This window comes from Canis lupus, chromosome 6 (genome assembly GCF_011100685.1).
Source record: "Canis lupus familiaris isolate Mischka breed German Shepherd chromosome 6, alternate assembly UU_Cfam_GSD_1.0, whole genome shotgun sequence".
NCBI lineage: Eukaryota > Metazoa > Chordata > Mammalia > Carnivora > Canidae > Canis > Canis lupus.
In genome coordinates this window covers 30,785,309-30,807,237 of record NC_049227.1, presented here as the reverse complement: position 1 = coordinate 30,807,237, position 21,929 = coordinate 30,785,309, and the positions used below count along the sequence as shown (strand labels likewise).

The 21,929-nt window shown below is 49.0% G+C and overlaps 1 protein-coding gene across 8 annotated transcripts in view; it reads left to right on the top strand.

The window, feature by feature from the left end:
- Positions 1-21,929, top strand: part of SNX29 (sorting nexin 29) — a 528,683-nt gene that overhangs the window by 320,388 nt on the left and 186,366 nt on the right. For all 8 annotated transcript variants that reach the window (XM_038540328.1, XM_038540324.1, XM_038540323.1 and 5 more), the window contains exon 16: positions 17,585-17,701. In XM_038540328.1, the coding sequence (XP_038396256.1) occupies positions 17,585-17,701 (117 nt within the window). The remainder of the gene's footprint in view (positions 1-17,584; positions 17,702-21,929) is intronic.

Below are 21,929 nucleotides of genomic sequence, written 5' to 3'. Positions count from 1 at the left end.
CCTGCCTCCAAGCCTGCCTCCTTTCTTCTGGCCACACACTTTCCCTTTTCAAAAGTCTTGGGCGAGAAAGCATCACTTAACATGGTGATGGTGTTCGTGTTAAACATCCCCAAAGAAAACGCTGGAATCTATGAAGCAGGCATAGATGGGGGCTTAAAGTTTATGTGGAAGCACACCCTGTAAGCAGAAAGGAATGAGGGCAGGCTTTTCCCTCACCTCTTCTGGATGATTCTATCCTCTGGGTTGTTTCAGTGTCTCAGCAGTCACTTTATTGGTGATTTGTGAGCATGAACTGTGTCAGGCACATGATTTGTCCTAGAGATCCAACAGTTGAACATGACCACAGTCTACCCAAACTGCACCATCTCTGGTTGAGCATGAGACCCCAGTGCACAAGAAGAGGTAAGGTCCTAGGCTTAGGGCTGCGATCCAGGACAGTGGAACAGGGCCACCCTCTGCATTCCCGCTGGGGATGCAGTGAGCCGAGCTGACATTTTGCCCCCAGGACAGGACCCAGGAGTCCCAGCACCATGGCATGGACCATGGCCTGAGGCTCATGGTACCCATCCCCCATGGTAAGATTGTTGTCCTCTACCTCTGAGTGAGAGGTCTGTCTTGGTCTCTGCAGGCTGCTGAAAGGTGGGCAGCAGACACCAGGGGCTGGAAAGCCCCAGATCCAGACTCCAGCAGATCCATGTCTTGGTGAGGGCCCACCTCCTGATTTGCAGATGGCTGTCTTCTTCCTGTACCCTCACATGGTGGAGAGAGAGAGGAAGCATTCTGGTCTCCTCTTCTAAGGGCCCTGCTGTGGTCTGGATATTTGTGTCCCCACCAAATTTTTGTGTTGAAAACCCAGTACTCAAGGTGATAGTGTTAGGAAGTGGGGCTTATGGGGATGGTTGGGTCATAAGGAAGAGTCCTCAGGTGTGGGATTAGTGCCCTAGTCACAGGAGCTGGAAGCAGCCCCTGGCTCCTTCACCATGCAAGCATGCAGCGAGAAGCAGATGGTCTGCCTCTGGAGGAGGGCCATCACCAGAGCCCAACCATGCTGTCACCCTGATCTGGGACTTCTAGCCTCCCGAACAGTTGAGAAATACATTTATTTTTCATAATTTGTTAGAGCATGAGACCCCAGTGCACAGTGAAGAGACCAAGGTAGGCTGTAATCCCATTCATGGAGGCTTCACCTTTGTGTTCTAATAACCTCCTGAAGGCCCATTCTCCTAATCTCATCACGTTACGGGTAGACTGCACTAATTTACATCGCAGCCAGAGGTTGCAGGTGTAGGTCACTCACTGTGGAAATATGTCCTGGGGTTCTAATGCTTGCTTTTCCAACATTTAAGCATTTAACATAGCATTTAAAAAATGCTTAGAGATGATATATATTCTTCTTCCCCCACACTCTCTGTACTTTATGTGAGCCACTGTTAGGGTCAATGGGGGTATGGCAGTGGACACAAGACAAAGATCGCTGCCATCCTGTTGCTTGCTTCTTGTGGGGATGAAATGAATATGAAGAAAAGTAGTCTGTAGTCAGGAAAGGTTATACTGAAATCAGCACAAGGATGGGGAGCAACGGGAGTAGGGAGAAAGGGTTTGTATAGTGTGGACCTGCAAGTTCCTACTTACGCAGCCAGGAATAGAGGCCCACTGGTGGAAGAGGGAATGGGCCTGGTGATTAGTTATCCGGGGGAGGAAAGTCCTATGCAAAGGACATAGCAAGTGCATAGGCCCTTTTGTTTAAAGAACAGAAATGAGGCTGGTAAGGCTGGATATGGGGTCAAGGGCCATGGTAAGAGACAATGGCAGAGACATAAAGGCCTGGTCAGATCGGGCCTCGTAGGCCCTTCTTAGGGACATGACTTTGACTGTGAGTGATAGGGGAGCCACTGGCAGATTTTGAGCAGTGATGGCAGGTGCACTGGCCACTCGGTTGAAAGTGGGAGGGCAGGGCGTGGCAAGACTACCTAGGTACTCTTGTAGGAATCCAGGTGAAACAACATGGTGACTTGGACCAGCGTGCTGATGGGAAGCAGTGAGAGGGTGGCTGGGTTCTAGACTTGCTGTGGAAGGAGAGCCATTGGATTTTACTGCGGGTTGCATGCGGGCTACGAGAGAAGGAAGAGTCTGGGAGGATTCCAGAATTTCTGGCCTGAGCAAATGGAAGGCAGTGAGTTGTTATCTGGTGTAATGGGGACAGCTGCAAGGGGAGGAAAATCAAGTTTGCTTTTCAGGCCATTTACTTTGAAGTAAATGAGTGAGCAGTTGAATAAGTGTGTCTGGGGTTCCCAGAAGGAGGTATAAATCTATTGGTGCTCCACGTACACGTGGTGTTGAATACCCCAGGACTGGCCGAGGGCCCCTAAAGAGGATTTAAAGATGTCAGTCTGAGAAGAAAGCTCGCAAGCATCCTCTCACCCATTGGCCAGATGTTGAATGGAGGGGTTGAGCTCCTCACTAGCTGCGGTGTTCAGCACCTTCCCCCACCACCCTGGATCTGGCCCGCTGCCCTCCCATCCTGGGAAGGAGAGCACCGAGTGAGCACGCAGAGCTTGCCCCGAAGCCGGTACACAGGGGACGTTTCAGGGGCTGAGTGCGTGCTGAGTCATGCTCTCCGGGCTGCCCTCGGCTGGCTGCGTCAGCTGGGATGTGTTGCGTCCTCGAGCCAAAGTCCCGTGCTCTCTGCAGTGCTTCGCGGGCGGCCTGTGAGGCACCTGCCCCCTGGAGAACCTCCCGTGTGTTGCGAGATGGGTTTTCCTTCTTGGCAGAGGCAGAGTTGCACCTAAATGTCTGAGAAGTGTTTTCAGGGGCTGAGTCATTGCGAGGGTCGGAGGGTGATGAGTTGTTTGGGCCAGACGTTGCCTTTTTGACATGCTGATGGTGAAGTGTCTGTTCTCTTTGAAAAGGAGAGTGTCGGTGTGCAGTCAGCGTCCTTAACCAGGGCAGAGGGGCACTTGGGGTCCTGGGTTACAGAGGAGGAGGTGAGCCCTCTTTAGCAGCTTGCTCGTAAGTCCTGAGCTGTTTTGTCATTCCCAGAACCAGGGTAGCAGAGGAGCCATCCCGTCTTGCCGGCCTTCCCACTGTGACATGTTCCGGATAATGACGACACTCACTCTGTTTTTACACAGTTGTTATGTATCTGGTGCTGTGCATTGGGTTCCGCATTCTCTTAACAGCTCTGGAACATCAGTATCCTTGACTTCCCATTTGACAGATGGAAAAACCAGGGCTCAGAGAGGCCATGTAATTTGTGTGGGGTCTCATAGTATGAGGTCTGCCTGAACCCCCAGCCCGCACTACCCTCATGGCTGTCTGTCTGAACAAGGGACATCGTCCTAAACCTCTTGATTTACCCAGTGGCAAGGGTCTGGGAGATGGGACTGCATCTAATTCTCTGTATCCCCAGATCCCTCACCTTACAGATGGGGGGCCCATATATGTGGCCCAAGACCATAGAGCATTTCCCAGGAGAGAGTTCGTGATGCTGCGCTGCAGTTTAGTGAGTCCCCTTAAATATAAAAGGATGTTGGGGGAGGGGAGGGCATTTGTTTCAAACCCGATGGTCATGGGTCAGTCCTCAGACTCTAGTCACAAAAGGAGGAACCTGCTGTCATCACTATATAAAGATGAATGGTAGTGAATTGCTTGTAATTAAGGGTGTTCAAGCAGAGACTAGACATTACCTGGTGGCTCTGGTATTCAGGACTCTAAGCTAAAGGACAGAAGACCCAGTGCAACGTGGGTTTCAGCACAAAATGAAGTCTTGTGGTTCCTGGAACCTTGGGTACCCACCCAGGGTTCATTACACTGACCTTGGGCCAGCCAGTATGCAGGGGTCAAATGATAAAATGGGGGTGTGCTCTTCTTTTGCTTGTTTCTGTTTTCTTTATGGTCTTCATTCTTAGGCAGGCTCACTTGCTCGCTCTCTGTTGGTTTTTAGCAGGTCCAGCTTACATCCTATGAGCTGAGCAATTTTGGTGATGAGAGAGGGCTTTTTTCTCCATCAAGATTCTTGGAATTGAGGAATTGAGCCTCCTGCCATCCCTGAACCAATCCCTGTGGCCAAGGGGGTGGTATGTACTGATTGGTGAGGTCAGGGCACATGCTGACTGGGACCAAGGGTGTATGGTCAGCCCCCCAAAGCTGCTTGAGCTCAGAGCAGCTCTCACAACCTTCTTTGGGCTCAGTGCCATTCTGCAGATTTCCAGGCCCATCGTCGGGGAGTCCAGGAGATAGAAAGTTGTTTCATTGAAGGATTCTGTTATTCAGGATAGGCTTGGCTGTACTGCAGTAACAAGCACTCCCTAGTTGCAGTGGTTTACAAGAATAAAAGTTGATTTCCTGTGCACACTGTGTGTCCAGCCTGAGCTGTCCAGGGCCAAGGGTGGAGGTGGCCTGCTCCATGCAGTCACTCAAGAATTGGGGCCGACAGAGGCTCCCCTGTTTCGCAGCCACACTGTCTGGAGGACATGGCCTTCTCACTTGGCAGGGGCGGGGACAGCTGCAGAGTCCCCGAGCAGCAGCCCTTTGCTGAGACTTGGAAGTGACATGTTTTTACCTGGAGCCCATGGGCCAGAGTAGCCAGGTGCCTGTGCCCTGCTGAGTGGGGCCCTGGGAGACATGAGGGAGTAGAAAGGCAAGCGCTGGTCTCTCGGCCACACGGACTCCTTTGTGCCTGTGTCCTTCCCACTTTAGGGCTAGAGCGGCCCTGGGCTTGTGATTTCAGTCCACCTCTAGACCGGTGCTTTCTGCCAGTAGGGAGAGAAATTTAGCCTTATCCACCCTCTGCCCCCAGCTTGATACATGCTGCTGAACAAGTGAACTCCCTTTTACTTCTACCAGATTTGGGGGGTGTGGGCATGGTCTCACTGGGCAATTGATTGCTCAAGTGCTAGAAGACAGTGGAAAGTCCCATTTGATGAGCCCCTCTGTAGGGGTCGGTCATGGGGAACCACTGTGATACTGTTATATTTATCTTCATTACATGTCTTGGCTCTCCAGTGGCCCAGGGAAAAAGTTATTTCCATGGCCCTCCATGGAAGGAAGAGACGTGAGTGATGTTTGTGGAGTGCTTGCTGCAGGCCAGGCTGTATTCTCAGTGCTGATGTACATATAGGATCTTAGTTAAATGGCACAGTGTCCCTGCAGGGAAGAGGGTATGGTCTCAACGTCGGGACTTGGAAATGGTCAGATCTGGGGAGAAATGATAATTACTCCTGGTCATGGGATGCAACCCACCAGGCGTGGCCCCAGGATCAGACCCAGTCTGTCTACCTCTCAATTTTTGTTTTCTAAACCATTCTATCCTGTCTTTTCATCCTGACGACCCTGGGGCTTCAAGAAATGTTACAAGGGTACACGTTTTCTTGTGTCACCAGGAGCTGTGAGAATCAGAGTCATAGTTGTGGCACCGTTGATTGAGCCCTCCCTGGGTATGGACTCAGTTAATCCCAGTAGTGACCCTGTGATATAAGTGCTTCTGTGGCCACTGCTTTATAGATGGAGAAGCTGAGGCCCAGAGAGGCTGAACAGCTTGTCCAAGGTCACCAAGCAAGTCACTGGCCGGTGGGATTCCTCATCCTGGCTGTCCAGCTCTCCCAAGTTCATCTTCCAAATCACTGCCCCACACTGTCCGCTTCGACTTGAGCATGACCTTCCCTCTGTACAGGCGGACGTCTGTGTCCCCAGCTCACCACTTGGCAACGATGGTGTACCCCATCCCAGAAGGGGCCCTCTCAGCTTGAGGCGAGTGCTGTGCGGTACAAGAAGGGGGACTCTCCAGGGAGGAAAACATTTTTTTTGATGCTCATAAAATTTAATGTTTTTCATTTACTTTCTTCTCTTTGAAACTTGGGCATAATAGATTGAGCTGTGTTTGAAATATTCAGGAGGTCTCTGTATTCCTTCTGGTGGAAGGTGATTAAGAATGCATGCTGGCCTCCCCTCATTTCTAGAAGACATTGGAATATGACAAAGAGCCATATAATTTCAGAATTTACATCTTTATATGAAATTCTGTGCTTTCTAGCACCCTGCACAATAAATGTAAAAACAACACTCCAGGGTGAAATATTTTTTGAAGAAACCTCTGGAATGGGGAGTGAGTGTTGGATACGTGATATTATATAACTTCCTTGGTCTGGCAACCAGCTCTGGGGGGTAAGAAGAAGCTGTCCCCTTGTGAGCCCCTCCTGGGTGCCACCCTGGGTGCTCTGAAGTCTGTTCCTGTCCTGCTTGGTTCTCCTAGCAGCCCTGCCTGTTCTGTGTGACGGATCCCTACTTGACAGCCGAGGAGACAGAGCTCAGAATGCAGGCTTGGAGGTGGGGGCCTGGGTTTTAACTTGTTCCCCTGCCTGATGCTGCCTAACCTCCTCCTGCACTGCAAACTTCAACTTGGTATAACTTCTGGAACCCTCCCCTGGCCCAGGCTGAGTCGGGGCCTCTCTATGTTCCTCCTGCACCACTGGCCACACTGTGTGGGGACCATCAGAGTCTGAATCCCATGGAGACAGGAAGCTCCCTGAGGGTCACCATGGATGCCCAGCACCCAGGACAGTGCCTGGCACACCAGCGAAGGGCCAAATAAGCAAATGAGGTAGTAGTTCTGGACATGTGCAGGGAGGCACCTTTGGTCGCAGGAAGAACTTTATAAAATAATGACTCCGGAACTGCAAGAGATCATACCCCATGGTAGTCAGGAGCATGGGCTCTGAGTTCGGATCCCAAGCTCTCTGTTGGTAAGTCTTGATTAGGACTTAACCTCTGTAAGCTTCCATGTGCTCACCTGTTCCATGGAGATGGTAGCTAGCATGCAGAAACCACCAGGGCAGGGGTTTTATCTCTTTTCTTGGCTGCTGTATTTACAGTGCTGAAGTACAGGGCTTGGTGGATGGTGGGTGCTCCACAGAAACTTGTTGAATGGATGAGTCTGAACATTCTCAGCTCTTGCAGAGATGCCTCCAAAGAAGGGAATATGTTGTGGCCGGACCTCACAGGTTAGCTGAGCCTGAGCTCACGTGTGGGTCCTGCTGAGACCCGGGTCTGGCACAGAGTACGTGCTCAGTAAATGTTTGCTCTTAGTGATGAGGGCTCCCTCCTCCCCCCCCCCCCCCTCCTCCACTGCCTTTAGTCCCTGCTCTGCAGGCAGGAGAAGGCTTCCCGGGCTGGGAGGTGGATGAGGCCCCTGTGGAGATGCCTCCTAACTCCAGGATCCTTGGGAATCAATAGTCGTCCTCCGTGAGCCAGCCTGTAAGCAATGCTTTTGAAAGGAGAGGCCAGCAGAGCTTTTTAAAGTAATTCCTGACCCATTTTCACAAGCTCAGCCAAACACAGTATTTTGTACTTGTAATAGGTTATAATTACAGCCATTGTATGATGCCAGGTAAACTGCATCATCTCCTGTGTTAACAGAAAGGAGTCTTTGTCCTCTTCTCCACCACTGACCCTCCCATAATTGATCCAGCAGAAATAAGCCCCGGAAGTGTCTGGTTTTGTTGCTGGCTGTGGTAGGGATCCCAGCTGCGGTGTGTGGAGAGGATGAGATCCTGTGCTCCATTCAGGACTGTGAACTGTGTGGGAGACAGCAGTGTCTGCTGGGTGCGTAGAGGCTGGCCACGGCATTGCCATACCTCCTCATGCAGGAGTTTTGTGTAGCAAAAAGAATGTGGATTTAGATGTTAGCTATTGCGATAACGTCTTGATGATCGTGGGCAAGTGTTTGAAACTCTTTGGACCTCATTCTCCTCCCCTATGAAATGGGAGCAACAATAGCAGCTGGTAGAATGTTGACGGCTACTGTGTACAGTTGTGTAGGTTGTACACTGCACAAGAGCATGTGCTCAGAGTCCAGCAGGAGCTGTATCCAGCCCATGCCCCACTCACTGAGCTTAGGCTGTGGCTACCTAGAATGTGCACTTTTTTTTATTTGTCCAACAGATCCTCTATCAATGGCCCTGCACATGCTTGATCTGTATCAAGTGTTCAGAAAACAGCAGCTGCTGATGTATCCTTCATGGAGACGATGCACGAATGGATCAGAGTAGTTGGGGAAAGACGTAAAGTGAGATTTGAGTTAAGCTTTGAAGGGTAGATAGAGTTTTTAGGAGGTGTGTGTGGGAGAGGGTTGGAGGAAGAGCTGCTAGTCTCATTTGGTGAGCGTCAGTCTCTCTTGAAATGTTTCCTCCCCTCCCCTTCCTACCTCACCCGTCCATCACCCTCACCCCTCCTTCCACTGCTTGAATGCCATGCCAAGGAAAATAACAGGATGCCACTGAATGCTGTTCTTAAGTTTTGGGTTCTGGACAAATTTCAGTGTAGACAAAATGGTGTCCCGTATCTCCCCGTGCCCATTACAGGCCCCACGCTGTTCCTCCTCCAAGACCAGGCCTAACGCGTGCTAGCTCTCCTTGGCCCCCTCCTCCGTATCATCTAGAGGTTAGTTGCAGATATCATGTCACTATTTGACAGGTGTTAGGCTGAGAAGGGTGCGATCTGGTTTGGGTTTTGGGGGGGGGGGCTGTTTGAGCATTAGTTTGGGATTGCGGTGAAGAGCAAGAACAGGGAGCAGGGCTGTCGTGTTTGTCCAGGTGGGAGATGGGGGTGCTTCTGACCCAAGGCTCAGGTGACTGGCGGGAGGAGAGGGAGTGGATCCGAGAGAGGTTAAAGCTCTCGATTGTACAGGGCCTGTGGCACCGGCTGCTTTTGTTGGCACCTGGTTAATAGCAAATAATGGCTATTAGTACGGAGTGCTTAGTGCGTGCCAAGCTCTAAGCTAAACACTTCTTATGTGTTAACTCATTTAAATCTCTAAAAAGCCCTGTGACCTTTACACGGTTACCAACGTCATTTTACGGAGGAGAAACTGAGGCCCAGAGAGGTAAAAGCAATTTGGCCGAAGCCTCTGCTAGGACGGGGATGGGGGTGGGAGGGTGGTCTGGTGACTCCAGGTGCACACCTTGGCCACCACTCCAGGCAGCCTCTCTGCTGATGCTCCAACAGGAGGGTGATAGACGAGGGGACCTGTTGGAGAGCTTTGCAGCTGCATAGTGTCTCTGTGTTGTTCTTGTGTGAATGCATCTTTCAGCAGAGGGCTGGAACTCACGGTTTTGTCCCCCCCCGCCGTTGCTCATTTGTCTCAACTGCTGGGAAGGTGTTGGCTGCTACTTTATTATCACGGTTTCTATATATGCTTCCTTTGCTCTTTAAGGGCCATTAGCAAAGGCAGCAAAGAAAAGGTGTTATCTGTGCTGTTCGCAGCTGCTGCTCCGTGTGACCTTTCTCTACGGCTCGCCTTGTGTATTCTCCGAAAGGTCACGCATCAGGAGACATGAGGACCAACACTGGGGCCCGGGCCCCAGCAGCGCTGCGCCGGGGCTGTCACAGTTACTGAAACATCTGTTTCTCAGAGGCATCCCATTATTAATTGAGCTGTTGTTAGTTCTGGGTGTTTCTTTTCCCCCATTAAGTCGTAATCCCAGCCAAATGTTATCAAGTGTTACTTCTCTCGAGCCTGGCGGTTCTGAACACGGAGGGGCTCGCTACAGAGGCGATTAAGGGAGGCTTTTTCAGATTGAACTTCTTATCGCTAGGGTTTCCTTACAAGCTTCTACTTACCTGGGTGACCGTGCAGAGCCCACACAGCCCTATCTCGGTGGCACTTGAGGATGGGTCCGTCTCAGGCTTCGGTTGAGTGTGTCACTTGACAGCTTTATGATGTGATGTCGAGGAGGACCAATCCCGAGATTGCAGAGCTGCTGCCTCATTGGAGGGAGCCTGAACAGCTCCTGGGCTCAGCAACAGTAGGCACTCACCCCACCCGAGCCCCCCACCAGCTCAGCAGGATCACAGCGAAAGGTAGCCCGGGAGGAAGGAGGAAACCAGAGAGACTTGGAAGACAGGAGATGTAGGGCTGTGAGCTTTGGGGTTACTGCCCCCCCCCCCCCCCCCGCCCCGCAGACTGTGACTTTGGACAATTGCTTGCCTTTTCTGAACCTTGGTTTCATCTTCTGTAAAATGGGCAGAGAGCTGTACTTCCCAGGCTTGTTGTATATGCTAATGTGTAAAGTGCCTGGACCACTGCCCGCCTCTAGAAAGTGCTCATCATGATTACTGAAGGAGCATTCACCAGGATGAGCACCGGGTAGCTACCGGACTCTCTCTCTTGGCTCCTCATGACATACCTGAACGATAAGGGATAGTGTCCTCTTTTGGCAAAGAAGGTAGTATGAATCAGAGATGTGAAATTACGGTCACACAGCAGTGGGTGGACACGGCCTGGATTTGACCTCCATGCTCTCTTGTTTTTTGTGCCCCATCCTGATTTTGAACATCTTCAAGTAATACCTAATAGGCCCTTGGACTGTCTTCATGTTGGAACCTGGTTTCCAAAATGTCTTCACATGAAGCAAAAACCACCTTGCAGAAGCCTCATCCTGGGGTGGCCTGCATGCTCCCAGAATGTCCTCTGCGGTTCTCCTGGGGACTCTGCGTTCCACAGTTAGGGCCTGCCCTAGCAGAGGTTCTTGCCTACCCTGGGTGCTCCCTCCTGGACCGCCAGCGCCTCCTGGGAGTGGATGTCTGTGGAACGGCCTGAGGCTGGGCCTCTGGAGGCCCAGAGGGCAGTGGAAGCAGCCAGAGCCCACATGGCTGTCTTCTGCCGCCTGCCGATGACAGCTGTGCTCTGTAGAGTGGATGCTGCCTTTTCTTGGGTGTGTGTGTGCGTGTGCGTGCACCCACCATGTGTGTCCGATGGTGCCTTTCCTTCGGAGTGTGTGCATGTGTGCTCGCGTGCGCACCCATGTATGTTCGATGGTGCCCTTTCCTAGGCTGTGTGCCCCCGTGTGTGTGTCAGTACCTTTCCTGACACGTGTGTACAGTAATGTGTACACCTGTGTGCATGTGACAGTGCATTGTCTGGGGTGGGAGGGTGAGTGTGCCGGTGTTGCTTGCCTGGGGGCAGTGCTCTGAGTCCACAAGCCCAGCCTCATCACCCCTGGGCAGGCCCCATGCTGTTGAGACAGCGGCTCAGCATCCTGGTGATGGTGGGTGGAGAGGGCAGGGTAGAGTGTCTAAAACATAGGCTCAGAACTGAATCTCGGTTCCGGTGCTGCTGGCTCCCTATGTGGCAGTGGGCAAGACGCTCACCCTTTCTGTGACTGTTCCCTCAGCTCTAAGATGAGGAAAAGTAAGAGCATTCTCCTCCTAAGGAGCCCTAGCATCCCATGAGGTACTTCCCGAAGAGATGCTGGAGCAGCCCTAGTGCAGGGTAAGTGAACTGTGACCCTGACTCTTCCTCCCCACAATCACTGTGCAACCCCCCTACCCCCACTATTTCTCATCCTTGGGAGTCTCCTGCCCCCAGCAAAGGAGCAGCCTGGGTTTAGAAGTTGGAGATCCGGTCTAGAGTTGTGGCCCTGGCAGGGCATTAGCTGTTGGCCTTACACAGGGCTCTTGGCCTCTGTCAGCCTGGGCTTCCTCTCACCCCAAACAATCACAGCATTTCCCTTGCTGGGTGATTTACCATCACCTGAAGGGTTGAGTGATGGAAAGAATACAGGCTTCGGAGCCATGATAATTGGGTTCAGATCTCAGCTGTCACTCGTGGACTCTGTGGCCTGAGACTTCCTCAGCCCCTGAGCCTCACCTTCCTCCCCTGGGAAGTGAACCCACTCAGGCATCTATAGGAAAGGGTCAGAGAGGTTGATGGCAGCTATAACTTTTCCAGACCTGTTTCTGGGCTGGCTGTGGATACTCATTATTTTAGTTAACGTTGGTAATTTTCTTAGTTTTCAAGCCCAGATGGACACTGGACAAGAACATAACGTATATCCATCTGAAAGAAGGACAGGTATTGATGGCATTGGTTCTGTTTTATATGTATATATATAACGACTCTTATCTAAAAGGGATTATATTTTTACTTTTTTCATCATTATTCATAATTATTTCTGATAATTAGTAGAAGACATTGTTAAATTTAGCATATGTGTTGTATGTAGATAGGTGCCTTTCAGCCTATTTGGAGTGAAGATCTGGGTTTTTTATTTTTATTTTTTTTAAGAAAATTGCCAATTCATTGCGGACTGACACCTGTGTACAATACAATAAAACCTAGAAAAACCATGGAACTCCTGGATTTCATAGCCATATGAAATTGTGTTAAATATTTGTAGACCTGTACTGTCAACTCCTGTTCTTCCCTTGTTCCAGACTGGTAGCCAGATCCCACAGTCCACGTCTCAGCCCCAGTTCCTGGGCCCCTCTGGGCAGCAGGGCTACAGACCGAGCACACTACTGCATGCACTATACTGCATGTGGCTTGAACTAGTTTTTCTCGGGCTTGGGGCTTTGCTCACCTTAGTGAGAAGTTGGAAGTAAACAGCTGACACGTGGAAAAGCTTCTGTGACATCGCTGTTTTTGCAAATACAGGTTGAAACACTAGTTTTTCTACAATGAGGGACTAGCCCAACTGCAATTCATAGCTCAGGGTGTAAAATGCTTCCCTTTTGTCTTTGCTGGTGGCTCCCAAATCTGGATGGCCAGTGGAATCTTTAAAAAGTAGTTCCTTGGGTTTCCCCTCACCCCCCACCCCCGTCAGTTCCTGAGGGTGAGGGCCACAAATCTCTATTTTTCAAAAGCCCTTGAATTGGCTGATGATCGACTTGCTCTGGGAGCCGCTGGGCTACACTGCACTACTTCCCTTCACCCTGTGGGGCACACTCTTCTCCTTAACCCCCGGAGGGCTTGGCTGTGTCCTGTAGCCCAAGGTGGAGTGCGGAGAGCACAGAGGACAGTGGCCATCCCACCCTGTCATCTCCTGATTCCCACACCTTAGTCTCACAGCCTGGCATCTCTGAGCCTTGAGGAAGACAGGCCCAGCCTGCAGGAGGGATGTGAGCGAGGGTCACGTGAGCGGATCGATGGAATTGCCTGGAAAAGGCTCAAAAGCAGGTTAAGACAGATGGGCACTGGCAAGGTGCTCCTCTCTACCTAGATGCAGGTGCAGTGTCCTCATCACAGAGAGAGGGCCTGGATCCCTCCCCGCAGCCTGTGTTGGGGGGACCAAAGAACAGCATGTGCATCTTATAAGACTTACGGTGCGGAGACCTCTAAGTGAATGTTCTCACATAATTTGGGGTATGTGACCAGAAGAGCCTCCATTGCTGTTAAAACTGGGGGCCTGTCTTGGCCCGGTTAATCAGGGAAGTGTCTAATTAGGTAGCTGAGGGGAGGGAGAAGCAGGATTGGCTTGAATGTGATTAGATAAAACATTCCGATATCAAAGGAAATGCCAGAGGTATTTTTTTTTTAATTTATAATTCTTTCGTGATTTGGCAGGTAATTATGATAATTCCTGGGATTTTCACAGACTTAAAAGCTTTTTCACAGCCACCTTATTTTTGGAAATCGTCTTCTCTGATGCTCCAGCTGGAGTGGATTGCTCAGTCTCCCGAAGTTCCAAAGCTATCGTCTTCCAAAGCCCAACTCAAATGTCACCTTCCTGATGACGCTTTCCCCCATCCCTTATGCCAGAGATACCAAGTAGGTGTCATCCACAGGCCAAGTGTCTGATCGGTAGGGGCTGCCTGGGTGCTCCCGTGGGGAAGGAGTGCAGCAGGCGACTAGTGATGTCTGCCAAGGGGCCAGAGGTGGGGAAGAGGAGGTGAGCCCATGTGCTTGGGCATTTAGGTTCCAGCCATTTGGAGCTAAACTGGTGCTCTGGGCACAGGTGCAAGTATAGGGGCTGGATAACTCTGCAACAGATTTGCCAAGTCACCAGGGTGTGGTTTTAAAGGTTTGATAGATGTCGCCAAACAGCCTGTGACTTAGACTTCTTGAATCTTTCTACCATCTTCTCTCCAACCTGAAGGGCAAAACCCAAAGGGTAACTGATGAGCCCATGCACCTTGTTAATCCATGAGGTACCTCTCAAAATGGCCCTGGGCATAGTGAGCGGTGGGGGGTGGGAGGCTGCCCGGCATGTGCCAAGGCTGGTGGGAGAAGTGAGCGAGTCCTGCATGTTCTCTCTGGGGGAGCCCTTCCCTCATGCCCCGTCCTCTTTCCCAGCCGTCCTCTCTTGGCGAGCTCTGTTTATCTGATCTCTGGGGTGTGAACCCCAGGACCTTCCTGCCCCCTCCCCCATAATAAGGCCCGGCACATGGTCAGCAGTTGTGTTGGTGACATTTCCTCACTGGGGGGTGGCGAGCCTCTCTCCACAGCTGAGTTCCTTGGTAAAGCACGTGTGGCCCCTTTGCACCTGGCTTCTGCAGACAGCCCTGTCCTCCATTCCACTGTTATGTGATCAGCCATCCTGTACAACGAGCTCTCTTCCTGAGCAGCGCAGAGCTTGTTAGGTGGGGCTGCTCCTGTCGGTGGCACAGTGGCCCCAGGCAGTAGAGAGGGCATTGAATCCCCGTTTTGTAGGTGAGCGGCTTTAGGCTCCTCACAGTTGAGCCTGGCACCAGAGCACACTCTAAGTGATCAGGTGCAAGCCTGTCTGGCACCAGAATCTGAGCCCTTAACTGCCTGTCTCAGCTGGTCCCCAACCCCCGGCCCCAGCTCCAGTAACCTCTGGGCCTTTGCACCTGCAGTTTCCTCTGCTGGATATGCTTTTCTCCTCCCTGTCTCCGGGTGACCTCCTAGAGCTCAGCACATCTATGGGACATAGAAGACCTACAAGTCTGCGTAATTTTAGATGCTAGGGGGTGAGCAGGTGATGGGGTTAGAGAAAGGCTGATCCTGAGCCTGAGGGTTTTATTCATCCTTTGGGCAGTGGGAAGCCAGGAAGGTTTTAAACATCATCAGGTGAGAAAATCCGATGTTGCTTTGGGAAGAGCATTCTGGTCTGCTTAGCCAAGAAGGGACTGAAGGGCAGCTAGTGTCTGTCCCATCCCCTGCAAGTCCATGGCTGCTGAAAATAAAGACTGGGCAGGCGAGACCAGAAGTGCCCTCAGAGCCTCATAGAAACTCCAGCAGGCGGTGGCTGTGATGCCGTCTTTTGTTTCTATGATCTCCGCTGCTTTTCTGAGGCTCTCGGAGTCTTGAATCCATTTCTAGTCGCACTAGACTTGGAAAGAGTTATTCAAGGAACAGTAAGCTCAGCATGGTTTATGTAAGATCAAAGCTGTTGGTCTCAGTGGCTGCATGTGGGGATATCTAATCTAGAAATTCGGAGTTTCAGAGCTTAGCTTAGTAACAATGAACATTGCAGTTTTAATGATTGGTCAAAATTATTTTATCGGTTTGTCTCCTCAGTTCTACTGGATCTCCTCCACCCCTACACCCTCACCCCCCTTCCCTCGTGAAATGAAAGCTTTGTCTGACGTGGTCAAGTCACTCTTCTGGCTGCAAGAGAGAACCGGGGTTTTGACAGCTCGTGATAAATACTGTTGCGAGCTGGGATGTTTCGATGTTTTATGCATTTATGGAAAATTGTTTTTAACACTCTGGCTCCCCCTGTAAAACAAAGCAAAACAAAGACAAAGTAAAACCCCGTTTTGCTCTGGAAATGCCGGTGGCATTTATTTAAAGCTCTGTTTTGTGGGGGCATGTTAGCAGGTATTTAGCAGTAATACTGGCAAGCTGTGTGTTCCCTGCTTACTGTGTGGTAAATGGATCCTCCGCCCTGAGGAAGCTCATGGAGGATTTATGTGATTTCTTGTGTGGAGGATCCGCACAGGCATTATTAGCGATTGGTTATTTGTTTGTGAAAGGCCAAAAGAAGATCGTCTTAAGCTTTTTCTATACAAAAGGAATAACGCAACTGGGAAATATTCATTTTAGGTCTGTACAAAAAGAAGCTGGTTAAAGGCTCCCTGACTTATCTCCCGGTGTTAATTGCATGGTACTTGCAATGTCTTTTGTGTCATTCTCACTTCGCATCTCACCCTGGTTTGAAAGAAGGTGGGCACTTAAGTGACAGGGAGTTGCCACGAACAGGGTTGGGGATTCACGGAGCAAGTTGAAGGAAGCATCAGGATTTGATTGGGAGCCCGGTGCATTTTATGTTGACTGCCTTTAGTTTCAGGTGAAGAATTTTAATTCTTTTACAGAGCCCAAGTGGTTATACCCACTGATTAATGGAAGAGTGTTCATTATCAGCAAACTAAAAAGTAAGGGAAAATAGAAATAATGGGAAGAAAATATGCCCCTTGACTAATGTTAATGTCTTGTTTATTTCCTTTTATGCTTTTTAGCCTTTTACCTTTTATATAACAACATATCCCCCCCCCCCCAAAAAAAAAAAGAATGAAAGAAAGAAAAGAGGATGGCCCCTCTTTTTAGTTCTCCTGAGACATTGAGACTTAGGTAAATGATCTTTTCTTTTCCCACAAAACGTCTCCCTATATCCCTTCTTGATTCTGACAGTATGTTTTACATTTTACATATAGTATTTACATATACTATATTACGTATAGTATCAACGGTCTGATATTTTTTGTCTTAAATAGAACATGCTTTGTGCCTGGCTGAAATCTGTGGTGTAAAGGACGGGTGATCTTGGGAAAATCAGGGGGATGGGGATGGGGGAGGGTCTATTGACCTCTGAATTCTCGAGGGATTCTCTTTAAGATGGTTGTAAGATTCTTCTCTGAAGGTTCCTAAAGAGCATGACATCTCACATTTCCCTGAACTGCTCAAATAATTGTAGTTGAATTTGATTTTAAGCCCCAATATGATCGCTCAGTAATCAGAAAAATTACTCTCTGTTTTGACCACAGGATATCATTGTGCTTTTTGTAAGTTAATAGCTGGAAAGACACGTGGTTCATTCTGTACATCAGTCATAGACTACTTTAGGGGAACCTCTTTTTATTTTTTGGGAATGAGCCAAGGGTATTGAATAAACATGCACAAGTTCAGGGGCTCATGGCAGGCCTGAATGGGCTGCATGTGGGCACAGTGTACATGGTGGAATGGTGGCACGTGGCCCAGTGGTCAAGAGCCAGGGCCCCGGAGTCAGTCCTTTGTTAGCGGTATGACCTTGAGCTGCTGCTCCCCTGTGACATCGTTGCCCTTCTGAGAGGCAGAAATAATACCTGCCTCACAGAGCCAGCATCACGAAGATGCAAGGAGCTCACGGAAAGGATTTCCCTAGCATAAGTCAAGTGGTGACTGAGAGGTAGTGGTGTCTCTGCTGTGGTGTCAGTCACTGTCACTGTCACCATCGCCACAAGACTTTGGTTCTGTTTTCTTGGTTTTCAGAACCAAGACCCTGATGAACAGAAGTGGTCAGTTATTTCAACTGTGCCCTAAGCGGGGTCATTCTTGGCAGGCACAGCTCTAGATGAGGAAGAAAGTGTCCATGAAGGATAAAAACCTAAGGCCCTGATAGAGCACTTTCGTGCCTGTAAACTGTGGACTATTGCTTCTGTAGCATTGACATCAACTAGGTCACAGGTGCGTTTGACTTACAGGTGCATTTGCACAGTTCATAGGTAAGTGGTGTTCTGTCTCCCACCCCCACAACCTCCCGGTTGCCTTGCCAGCAAGTCGCAGCCCCAGAAAAGGTGGGACCAGGGACTGGGGGTGGAGCATGGGTCTGCCCTCTGAGCCTCACCCTTGGGTGCTTGTGTGTTCCAGGTGGCGGAGATGCACGGTGAGCTGATTGAATTCAACGAACGCCTGCACAGGGCTCTGGTGGCCAAGGACGCCCTCGTGTCCCAGATGAGGCAGGAACTCATTGACCTGCGGGGACCGGTGAGTGCTCCCACCTGGGAAGGTCTCAGCCTCGCTCTTCTGCTTGCCTTGTCTGTCTCGCAGCCTCTGCTGCCCACAGCCACCTTGTTCAGTTTGTTCATCCTTGGCAATGGCGAGGGTATAGAAGAGTACAGGGACTGAGAGAGCGAGTGCTCGTGTACCCACCGTCCAGCTTTCATGTGCATTGACCTTTCCTACACTTGGGTTTGCTTCGGGTGGGAAGGGGTGGAATAAACACACGATACCGAGTCTATTTGAAGTCTCCCCTTTGCATCATTTTCTGCCCCCGCACCCCATAATCAATATTCTGCAATTGGTGTATAGCCCTGTCTTTCCTGTTTTTACACTTTGCCACGTAAATTTACATGAGCAACAAACAGTCGTGGGTTTTGTGTAACTTTTACCTACGTGATGTTACCTGTATGTATCTCTTTGCCCCTTGTTTTTTGTTTGTCTTTAATTCAGTATTGTGGTTTGGGGCGTATCTCACACAGATCTAGTATAGGAATTTAAAACTGTGACCCTCTTGATACTTTGGGCCACTTAGGGTGGTCCCCACATAGCTGTGGTTCCACCTGCCAGGATCTGGAAGCAGATGACCCTCTTTCTGATGAGTTGTCAGAAGGTCATTGGTAGCTGGATGCTACATACAACACCTCCATCACTCACCTCCTTCATCTCATCACGTAGGCATTGTTTCATCTTCACGTCATCATGAGGAAGAAGGGAGAATAGAGGCCAATAAGATATTTTGAGAGAGAGGCTGCACTCAAATCTTCTATTATAGGGTATTGTTAAAATTGTTCTGTTACATGCTGTTGTTGCTAATCTCTTAGATGCAGAATTTGTAAATTAAACTTTGTCATAGGTGTCACAGGGAAAAGCAGAGTATATGTAGGGTTTAGTACTGTCCACAGCTCAGACATCCAGTGTGAGCATCTTGGAATATATCCCCCACAGATAAGGGGGATGATTATAATTACTTGTTCTGGGGACCATCCTGTGCATCATAGGATGTTTAGCAGCACCCCTGATTTCTACCCACTAGGGGCCAGTAGCACCCCACCCCATCACAATATCCAAGAATGCCTCCAGACATTGCCAGACATTCCCTGAGGGGTGGGGGCCAAACCACCTTGGTTGAGGGGCCCTGGTCGGGTTCATTCACTTCCTTGACTCTTGAGTTCTCTCTTGCACGAAGTACCATGATAATTTTAATCCAGTTTCACTTTAATGCATAGTTAGGTTGTTTGCATTATTTTGCTATCATAAACTGCGATGCTGAGAGCATTTCTTCCTTTAGTACATGTTTGTAATAGCATCTTCATTTCAAAGCTTTATTGTGTCCAATGTTAGATGCTCACAGATTAAAGAATCTCTTGTATCCTCATCAAGTAGAACTGTCCTCAGTGCACTCGGTCTTGTTTAAAGTTAGCCGCACCCATCTCCCTTCTCTATTATTTTGAATCAGATACTAGGTGTTACTTCATCTCTAGACCTCTTTGTATAGATCTTTAAAAAAAAAAAAAGGAAACCATAAATATAATATTGTCATCCCTCCATAACCCTTGATTTCTGTATAGACACTAGGATCCACATGAGATCTCTGTGTTGTCATTGGTTACATCTGTGTGTTTATTTATTATTCTTTTAATGTAGTTGTTTTGACTTTAGTGAAATATAAGCTGAAATGTACCATCTTAGCTAGTGTTCAGCATGGCTGGTGTGGTGTAGGTATGTGGACATTGTTGTGTAACCCTCACTGCCACCCATCTCCTGAGACTTGTCCTCTTCCCCAGCTGAAGCTCTGTCCCGTTAAACCTTGGTGCCCCATTGCTCCCTCCTCCAGCCCCTGCCTACCACCATCCCACTCTCTTTGTCCTTAAATTGAACTGCTTGCTGATGAATCTTCCTTCACCTCTCTTTCCTTTCTCTTCCTTAACCTGTATTTGTGGAAGACCCTGAGTCGTGTCACCACTTGAAACTGGCTGATGGCACCTCTGCCATGATCTTCTCTGTGCCTCTCTGTTGCTTATATTTTCTTGAATTGGCACTTGGGTCTGGGGGCTGGGATGTAGGTGTAATTTTTCTGCAAACATTGCTGTCACTGGGGCCATGTGTTTGGTCAGGAGACACACATAGTCTGCCTCTCTTCGATCCTGGTGAACCTTTATTAGCACTTCCTACGTCCACTATACATAGCAGTGTTTCCCTGAGACCCGTGTCTCAGGGCAAACTTGCTGAGTTGGGTGGTACTTTAAACACCAATGAGTTTTACTTTTTTTTTTTTTTTAAATACCTGTTTACAATCCCTCTGTGAGTGTGCAGGAGTGTGCTGACACTTTGACATCTCTACCAACACTCCCGGGCCTGAGGTGGGTTTTAACTGGTGTTTTTCTTTTTAAAATTTATTTATTCATGAGAGACATACAGAAAGAGAGAGACAAAGACACAGGCAGAGGGAGAAGCAGGCTCCATGCAGGGAGCCTGATGTGGGACTCGATCCTGAGACTCCAGGATCAGGCCCTGGGCCGAAGGCAGGCGCTAAACTGCTGAGCCACCCAGGGATCCCCAACTGGTGTTTTTCTGATCGTGAGTGAAGTGGACCATCTTGCTATTGACTAGCTCATATATTGTTTCCATTTCTGTGACTTGGAGCCCGTGCCCATTTCCTGTTGGGTTGTGTGTGTTTTCTTGCTAATTTCTAGCAGTTCTTGTGTCTTTTCAGTTACACATGTTGTGAATATTCCCTCCTGGCCTATGGTTTACTCATGAGCTTTTAATAAAAGTGGAAAATTTTAAGTCTCTGCAAAAGGGAGAATCATTTAATGAGACTCCATCACTCAGCTCTGGCAATAATCAACTCAGGGTTGTTCTCAACTCATTCTTACTCAATTCAGCCCCTTCCCAACTCAGATTATTTGGATGCATATCCAAGTCATGATATTACTTCAGTCACAAATAATTCAGTATTTATCACTAAAAGATATTTACAATACCATCATCATACCTAAAAAAATTAATGATAATTCCTCAAATGTCCAGTCAGTGTTCAGTGTTCTCCAGTTAACCTTAGATATATTTTTAAAATTTATTTGCTTTAACCGAATCCCAGTGTGGTACAAACATTGCAGTTGGGGGATAGATATTTTTAGTTCAGTATTTCTCTCCCCTCCCCTACTCCACCCCTGCCTTTTGTTGTTATTATTGAAAAGCCTGGCATTTTTAACTGTCTCCTATTTATGATTTTGTTGATTGCAGCCCCATGGTGATCCTTACCATGTTCCTCTGTCCCCTGCCTTTCCTTTGAATTGGTCCTTAGTTGTAAAGTCTGAATGATTTTCAGCTTTTTTTTTTTTTTTTTTGACACCTTGCCCTTACAGGTGGTGGTATAGTACTTCCATCTGAGGGCACTTGAGCATTGATCTGGAAAGGTGCTGCTGGAGATGCCACTGGACACCAGACCCTGTTTATTTATATGATGCCAGCATGTGAATGTTACCTCCTGTGCTTAAAGCCCCGTAAAGCAGTCCTTGATTGGGTTGGTTTTCCTCACTCCTTGCATGTCCAAGATTTGTACAAGGTCTTTGTGGATTTCTTTCATTAGGGAGATACATGTTTTCCTAAGCGAGAAACACATTTAGTAGGTACCTATTGTGTATTAAAGAGCCCTTTGTGGGAGGTGATTTCATCTTTGTTTTATAGGTTGACTGAGGCTCAGCGAGGTCCCCAAATCTTTCTATATCATGGACCTAGATTCAAACTCTGACTTAATCCACAAAGTCTGTTTTCTTTCTCATGCTCCAACTTTGGGGAGTTAGGAAGAACAGATGTGGATGGGTTCCCTTGTGTTACCCATTGCCCTTCCAAGCAAAGTTCCATGGGTCCCTTTGTGTGTACTTCCTGGTTGTGTCCCACATTAAAGACTTGGGCAGCATAGCTTCTCATTTTACTGCTATCTGTGGCCCCATAGCTGAGAAAGGACAGTGGGGTTGCAGGAATGGGGAACTCCCTGTGCTGACTTGTATTTCAGAGTGTGAGCAGAACTGGTGTGGGGAGCAGACAAGTGGCTCCCATGTCCCTGCATCCTGGCATACTTCAAGGCCCACCTTACTAGAACAGGACTTGATTGCAGATGAGGACCAAGGAGTGGTCCCATTCCTTAGAATGGGTTCATTTTGGATCCCAGAGGAATGCCTGTGTGTCCTCAATGCTGAAGGAAAGATAA